Source organism: Oryx dammah, unplaced genomic scaffold, assembly GCF_014754425.2.
Source record: "Oryx dammah isolate SB20612 unplaced genomic scaffold, SCBI_Odam_1.1 HiC_scaffold_26, whole genome shotgun sequence".
Taxonomy (NCBI): Eukaryota; Metazoa; Chordata; class Mammalia; order Artiodactyla; family Bovidae; genus Oryx; species Oryx dammah.
The window spans coordinates 91,166,600-91,175,004 of NW_024070210.1; the positions used below are offsets into that span (position 1 = coordinate 91,166,600).

The 8,405-nt window shown below is 51.8% G+C and overlaps 1 protein-coding gene across 3 annotated transcripts in view; it reads left to right on the forward strand.

Moving 5' to 3' along the window:
• Positions 1-8,405, forward strand: part of LHFPL2 (LHFPL tetraspan subfamily member 2) — a 172,359-nt gene that overhangs the window by 140,436 nt on the left and 23,518 nt on the right. For all 3 annotated transcript variants that reach the window (XM_040225910.1, XM_040225911.1, XM_040225912.1), the window contains one exon: positions 7,040-7,651. In XM_040225910.1, the coding sequence (XP_040081844.1) occupies positions 7,222-7,651 (430 nt within the window). In that variant the 5' untranslated portion in view covers positions 7,040-7,221. The remainder of the gene's footprint in view (positions 1-7,039; positions 7,652-8,405) is intronic.

An 8,405-nucleotide genomic window follows, 5' to 3' on the forward strand; every position in this document is an offset into this window, starting at 1 on the left:
ATTACTGAAAACGAAGACTGGCTTCCATGTGTGGTCCAGAGAAACTGCCAGGACCCCAGGAGAGGCAGGGTCAAGGTTTTGTCGATGCTGGCCAGTTGGAGTCCATGTCCTGTCAGCCTGACACCTTGGACAGATCAGCCTGACATCTTGGACAGCCTGATACAGATTAGCTTGGACCTTTAACAAATTTTAGAAAAACAAGTGAAAGTGTACTTAATTTAGTGAAGGCTATGCACGTCCATCCAGATGATAGAACTTGACTTACTCTTCAGAGCAGATGTTTCTAAAATATGAGGGTTTAGAGCTCTGTTCTTAAGTTGCACCTACAAATATGCAAACTGCAGGAAGCTCCCGCGTGGGCTCTCACCATCCACGCCACTGACTGGCTCTGGCAAGGGGAGAGGCCTGTGATACTGGCCTCCTTGACCTCTGCCCGCTAGATACCAGTAGCACCCCTCTCCACCCCAAGCTGTGATAACCAACAATGTCTCTAGACATTGCCAGAGTTTCCTGCAAGGCAGGGAGGGCACTAGTCGCCCCCCAGTTGAGAGATTGCCCACAGAGTCAGAGGTGGGATGTGGGGGCTAGTTATCCCTGAGGAAAGGGTGTTGGCAGCCAGGAGGTGTGAGCCTGTTGAGACCGTAACTTAAGAAACAGTGTAATTTCTAGGGTATTTGGACCTTCTTCTTCAATAGAGTCAAGGTGTCTGCATTTCCATAGTGTATTTTAGGGAGTAACCAGGGCAAGTGAGAGTTTGCAGACTTCCTTTGGTAGCTGATTTATAAAAAAACAAAAACAAAAACATGCAAGGTGCCGAGCTGTTCACACCAGCACTGTCCCATGTCTCTCACTCTGCTTTGTGCTCTGAAGAGGAGGTGCTGATGGATGGGGGCCCCTTGCCATAGAAGGGTTCCTGGACAGCCTGTGAGCAAGGGGCTGGAGGTCGGGGAGACAGCTGGCTGCCCTGCAGAATCTCGCGTTCCTGCCCTCATGTGGCTTCGTGAGCTGAACGGGGGATGCACATCTGGCTCTGCGCTGGTGCGCTGGGCCATACACGTCCTCGCCCTTCTCCGCAGCCTCAGCAGCCCTGCCCCAACCCCACCCCAACCCAGCACCACGCAGACTCTCGTGCAGGCGGACCTCACCGAGTCTGAGACCTTCCAGCTGACTGACTCTCAGAATTCAGTGTGTAAAAAATCTCCTGGGGGCTTGTTAGAGACACAGTTCTGGCAGCCCCTCCAGAAAGTTTGGTTCAGTGTGTGGGAGCTGGGAACTTATGCACTTTGAAACAGGTGGCCCATATCCCCCTCTAGGAGCTGGGGGTGGGGAGGCCGGGGACCACACTCTTCGAATCAGCACTCTAGAGGGTCTTTCTAACTTTTGGAAGGCAACAGCACATAAATTCTACTTTCCTAATTCTCTTATCCTTCCAGAAGACATTGGGCGGGAGGCCATAGTGCTGAGCCTCTGTGGGACTTGTATATCTGAGGGTAGTGGTAATAATGAACGTGGACATTGGCCAAGAATCTACCAGTGATGTGGGAGTAAAATACAGCCTGCTCCAAAGTTGTATTGATTATTTGGGCCACATGGGTCAGTGTAGTAAATTTATTATTAATCACAGGAGCTCATATTTTTTTAGTACTTACTGAACCACAGATACTGTGTAAAGTTCCTTTGGTAAAGAATTTGTTTAGCTTCCAGGATGGCATCCCTCAAAACAGAGCTTCTTAACTGTGACGTCAGAACCACCTCCCCCCACACACCGTCCCAGGAGCTCTTTAAAAAAGAGGGTCCTGAAACCTAAAGGAGTGGAATGGGGTGGGGGTGTGAGGGAGGTTCAAGAGGGAGGGGACGTGTGCACACTTATGGCTGATGCATGTTGCTGTAAGACAGAAACCAACACAACACTGTAAAGCAGTCATCCTCCAATTAAGATAAAATTCAAAAAAACCAAAGTTAATAAATATTCAAAACTCAAAAGAAAAAGAAACTAGAGTTCTGGACTTCCTTGCTGGGCAAGGGGTTAAGAAGCCACCTGCCTATCCAGGGGCCACAGGTTCGATCCCTGGTCCGGGAAGATTCCACCTGCCTCAGAGCAAGTAAGCCCAGGAGCCACGACTACTGAGCCTGAGCTCTAGAGCCCGTAAGGCACAACTGATGAGCCTGTGAGCCTCAGCTACTGAAGCCTGTGCTCTGCGACAAGAGGAACCACTGCAATGAGAAGCCCGCCCACGGCAACTAGAGTAGCCCCTGCTCACCGCAGCTAGAGAAAGCAGCAACGGAGACCCAGCACAGCCATAAACAAACGAACAACAATAACAAAGAGAGTCCTACCCAGAGCAGCCTTCTGCTCACTTCCTCACCAAAATCTGGATCTTATGAAGCCTGGAGAGGACCGGACAGTCTGTCCTGTTTTTGTCTCTTTCTGTGCACACACACATAACACTTACACATGTGTATACATAGATGTGTGTGTCAAATTCCTCTGCTTCTGAGGTGTAGCCTCACTCATATTCCTCCTAAATGTGACGCAGCAGGAATTACACAGCATCACCTGTGAAGGATTCTTGCCAAAAATGTTTAAGCCGAATCTAAACGAGCCTTTAGATTTAACTTCCTTTTTCTCTGTGATAGAGGATAGAGGACAAGTTTAAATGGCATCATGAGGAAATAGACAAATCAGAATGCTGGGTATCCTGTAAGACAACTGGCCTGGTATCTTCCAATAAGTCAGGGTCAAGGGAAAAAAATAAAGGCAGGACAGGGTAGGTTAGGCATGTAAGGACTGACTATTTTTAGACTAAAAGCGATTAAAGACATAATTAAGAGTGATGCATGAGCCTCGATTGCGTCATGGTTTTGAGAAAACAGCTATAAAAATTGGGGCAGGGTAGGGGAATTTGAGTGTGGACCAGGCTTACGGATATAAGGAAATTATTGGCAGTTTTCCTGGGTGTGTTAATTTTATTGTAGTTATGTAGGAGAGTGTCCTCATTTTTAGGAGGTGTATGCAGAAGTGTTTAGGGGTGAAGCGTCAAGGCATCTGTAACTCATTTTCAAACGGTCCAGGCGAAAAATGTGTGTGTGTGTGACTGTGTGTACTGTGAGTGGAACAGACCGGGCAGCGTGTAAACCGTGTTCAGTTCACAGTGCTCACTGTGCACTTTCCTCACATTCTGCCCATGCTGGCAGATTGTCTTAATGAAGCTGAAACGCAGCACCCAGGTAAGTAAGGTGGCGCTGTTCTCCAAAACGTGGTTTGCGTGGCCTCCTTCTTGGGCATCGCTGCTGGTGTGACAGTAGAGAGTGTGGGCATGCCAGGCAGCTGCGGGCGGCAGCTCCGCTCCCCACTGTCCCACCAAGGCAGCATTGATGCCAGGCCACTCGATCTGCCCCGCCTTTCTAGAGGCTCTGGCCTTTGCTCCCAAGCTTCCAGACTGTAATCTCTTAGGGCAGTTCCGCCCGAACGCACTCTCTTCCCTTCTCACTGACAGCAGGAAGCTGCCAAGGAAAGGACCCCCTTCGGCTCTGCTGATACCACCCCCTTCTTTTAAATAGTAGGGATCTGTGGAGAGGTGTGGTGGCGCCCGTGGACCAACCATTTGTCACTTCTCTTGGTTCTGTATTCTGACTGTGGAATATTACTCTAGGTTTCTGCCAAAGTCTCATTTGTTTAGGGTTGTTCTTTTTTGGTTTTTTTTTTTTTTTTTTTGTCTATCCCTTGCTAAGAGGCTCTCCTCTGTGGACTAGCATAATTTTCCGAAAGTCAGAGGGCTGTCCACATTATCCACAAACACCAGGGGTGTGGTAGTAAAGCCAAGCATCCTGGAGGGGACATGTGTTTAGTGGCCGGTAGAGAGAAGATGTTTACCTGGAAGCTCAGCAAGGGTCTGGTCTCATCATGTGATCTTTGGAGGAGTGGGAGTCACAGTGAACGGCAGGGAGGGCTTCGAAGGGGCCCTGTGCCGAATCCCGGGGTTAACGAGATCTGTACCCTGGATTCTGTTCCCCTTTGATGTGGCTGTTATCTCAGTGCATGCCTTCCCCGCTGGGGCGTTTTACAGAGCACGGAGCACTGTAGAAGCCCCTTGGTGCCTTTCCCCTGACCCAAGGACTTTTCTTGGATCCTCAGGAAAGCCAGTTTTTGTCAGCCTTGGATATCATGGCTATTCCTCTAAAGTAGTCATTAGCAGACTTGCTGAGGAGACCAAAGCATCTTATCTCCCTTTTCCAAACAGAAAAGTGAAGGCCTCATTGCAACCACTCTGGTATGGTGGAGGGGGACTTGTTTTCGCACAGATGGACAGGGAACTGAATTTTCTGAATTTACACACAGGGGTCCTTGAATAATTCTGCCTTAAATTTGGCAAGAACCATTGCTAAGAAACGTGCTAAGCCTAAATGTGCCTTCTTCCCTTCTCCTGAAGTTTCACATCCTTTCTCTTTGGAAGCTGCAGCCTGATCCCACCCCTGACTCGAAGCTGACTTTGCTGAGCCGGACGTTGTATGTCTGGCGTCTTCATTAAGACCCCAGTCACCTGAGAGGCTGAAGCAGAGTCTGAGGTTCTACAGGAGGACAAATATGTAAAGGTTTTATTTTCACATTGAAGAAGTGCCACCAAACAGTAGAGGGGCAGGGATGGACAACTGGGGGCCAGTAAACTGGCTTCCTATTCAAATGGGGAGCTTCCCAGGTGGCGCTGGTGGTAAAGAACCCACCTGCCAATGCAGGAGGCACAAGAGATGTGGATTTGGTCCCTGGAGGGTCTCTGGAGGAGCCCCTGGAGGAGAGCGTGGCAACCCCTCCAGTATCCTTGCCTGGAGAATCCCACAGGGGGCTGCAGTCCATGGGGTCGCAAAAGGGTTGGTTGGACACAGCTGAGCAGGCCAGAGAATCGAATGGGAAAGCTGCATAGAGCTTCTTTTTCTAACAAGCAGACTCTCCACCTGTGAATGAGAAGTGTTTGTAAGCCTGGTGGGTGGAACTGTTTGGATGAAGTGGGGCTTCCTCATGGGAGTCATACTAGCTTGTTTTCTTGTTCTCTTTTGAAATGATCACTTTCATTATATACAGATCTCCTCCAGAGCTCTTTTGCGTTGGTAACGTCTTACTCAAAAGCCATTTCTATTTGGTAATACGGGATGAAAGGGTAAGAATGACTGAGTGAGAATAGATTATACTTCTGGCCTCATGCTAATTTATTTTTGTCAGCTGTGTTAGGCAGTAGGGAAACAGGAAGTAAGACCCAGGACCTCACCCTCAAAGCCCACCAGGGAAGCTTGGACACCAGGAGTGACCTCATCCATCTCTAAATAGCCTGGGCTTGATCTTCCTCTATGTGTAAGGGCCAAGCTTCAGTTACCACTGAGCACTTCCACTGGCTAAACCATTGTCTGACCAGTCTCAGCCCTGTTAGGGGAAAAACTGTTGAGGCAAAGGCGTTGATGTTTACTGAGCAGTTACTGTGCCAGGCGCTTTCACTGTTCTCGCTTCATTCTCATAACGATGTCGTGAGGCAGGGTCCCCTCTCTTTCTCCATGTGGTCCATGAGGGAGTGACAGCAAAGGTTCTGAGAAGTTAGATGCCGTGTGTCCAGGAACCTTTGTGGTGCAACACACCATCTCTCCCTTCCCCAGTGCTATACACACAGACACACAGACACACACACGTACACACGCACACATGTGACAGTTAAGTTCCTCTGTTTCTAGCTTTGCACTAGCTAATTTCTCAAAACAGCATCTTGCGTAAGTGTTAAATCCACTGTTTTGTAAGTCATGACCGCTCACTAGGCTGTGAGCCAGCATGGTGGTGAAGCTTTGACACCCACTCCCTTCTTTCCTCACTTCCTCTCTCCTCCATAACTCCCTGCCCAGCCATGGCCCACATGCCACCAGGCTCTCTGTCATTCTTAGGGAGTTGACGTGACCTGGGTTAATGAGTAATCATTCAGAATAGAGCCGTGTGCCCAGATGTCCATTGCAAGCTGTGGGATTTTCCTGACCTTGGGGGAGGCGGGGCACGGGGAGAGGCAGCAAGATGGGGCTGTGAGGAGCCCTGCGGCCCATTTCAGGGTTCAGGCCTCCCTGAAGGAGGTTTGAGCCGTTAGAGCAGGGCCCTCTTGGTAATGAAGCCAGCCGTTTGTCCTTGGGAACAGAATGAGGCCTTGTAAGATCAGAAACAATGGGCATGTTGAGTTTCAGACCTGGTGTGAACCGAAGCTCGGGCAGAGGCCCTGTGATGGACTGGGACGGTTCAAGGGACGCATTCTTCACTGGCAAGGCTCTGTTGTGAACACGTCCCCTCGGTGGTAATGATACGTAGTCAACGGTCATTAATGCCCCGTTTCGAATAATTCCCGCAAGTGAGTAAGTCAACAGTTCTTGGAGTTTTTTTCATTTTTCCTTCCTCTTCTTCACATTTTAACTTCTGTAGTTTATTTTGTCTAAAAATCACCCCATGAGAAATGCATGAAAAATAAGTTTGCGTGGCAAAGGTTTATGATTTATCACGGCATTATTTTCCTTTTAAATTCTCCATTACCTCTGAAGCAAACATTCCCTCCTGTGTTTCTGCTAGTACGTTGATTCCCAGACAGTAAAATCGGGAGGTGCAAAAGCTGCTAATAAGCAAAAGCTTTTGATACAAATTTGGCAAATTCAGCTCATCTAGTACCAAGTCCTGTAAACGTGTAAATCGCGGCTCGTCCGTGGACACAGTTCCCTAGCAGCCTATCTTGACCCGTCTGAATGCAGCCTGTGCAGCTGGACTTTTTCTAGTAAGATGTGATGGAGCAGGAGCGGCGTCCCAAGAGCACACAACCCCGGCCGGAGCCCGGCGCGGGTGGGTGAGCAGTGCAGCCTAGACGCTTCTGGGAGCGCCCTGGAAACAAAGAAACCGGCCGCCAGCTCGCGGAGCCGGGGCGGCGTGTTGGCGGGGCGCGGGGCTCGCCCCGACCCGCCAGGGGGCGGGCGGCCGGGGTCGGGGGCAGGGCGGGGCTGGCGCGGCTCACCGCCCTCGTCTGTCTCTCCGCAGGTGAGGCTGCGGCCGCGGAGCCGCGACATGGCAGCATGACAGCCCCGGAGCGCGCTGCCTGAGGACGCCGGGACGAGGGAGCCCCCGCCTGAGCCGCCTTCCCGCGCCCCCGCCGCCGCGGCGCGGCCCGCTGCGCTCGCTCACGCCCGGGACCCCCGACCCCCTCCGCCCTGAGCGTCAATATGTGTCATGTCATTGTCACCTGTCGCTCGATGCTCTGGACCCTCCTGAGTATTGTGGTGGCGTTCGCCGAGCTCATTGCCTTCATGAGCGCAGACTGGCTGATCGGGAAAGCCAAGCCCCGCAGCAGCGCCGAGCCGGGCGAGCAGGGCGCGGGCACCCCGGCGCCCTACCACCCCACGCTGGGCATCTACGCCCGCTGCATCCGGAACCCCGGCGTGCAGCACCTCCCGCGCGAGACGCTGTGTGGGCCCTACGCTGAGAGCTTCGGCGAGATCGCCAGCGGCTTCTGGCAGGCCACCGCTATTTTCTTAGCCGTGGGCATCTTCATTCTGTGCACTGTGGCCCTGGTGTCTGTCTTCACCATGTGTGTGCAGAGCATCATGAAGAAAAGCATCTTCAACGTCTGTGGGCTGCTGCAAGGAATCGCAGGTAAGCGTGCGCGGAGGGGAGGGGGCCCTAGGAGTGGCCCTAGGGTGCCACTGCGTGTGTGCGGCATGCCCGCGGCTCACTCCTTTGCTGCGTGCGCGTCTTTAGGAGCGCGGTCTTCTCTCCGGGGCTAGGCAGCAGCCACGCGCTGCCCTCATCGCTCCCTTTGCCCTGTATCACTCCCCTAAAGCAAAGGCAAGGCTGTTTGTTCTCTGCCCTCCCCTGCTCATCCTCTTAGCCTGTATCCCCTGGTTCTAGTTGCTGGGTTTTGTTTGAGAAAGCTGCCATGGGGCTTGGCTTTCCCGATCAGCCAGTCTGCACGCATAAGGCAATGAGCTCTGCAAACAAATGAGCTCCTACTTTTTGCTTTTCCCACTAAATTAAAAGCATGCTTTCCGCCCTCGGGCGTCCAGGGAGGAATTGCGGTGCAGGAAGCCCCCTGCAGTGGACTGTGTCCTGGGACCACTGTAAGGGAGGGGCAGTCATTCCCAGGCAGTGAGCCGGGCGCTGCCACCCACCCCGCCCCCACCTCGCCCATCCCCGCCGCGGGATGATTTCAGCTTTGAGCGGGGAGGACGCCGGCCGGGAGGGAATTAGTATCCGCTGCTCTGTGTTTAATAACTGTTCTGGTTTAAACTGACTGTCTCCTAGAGCCTGACAGAATGTTCTGTGCACTGGGATCAGAAATTACAAACTAACTCTGCCACTTTCTGGGAGTTTCTCACTAATAAGCTTGTTAGAAGTGGGTGGAAAGAGA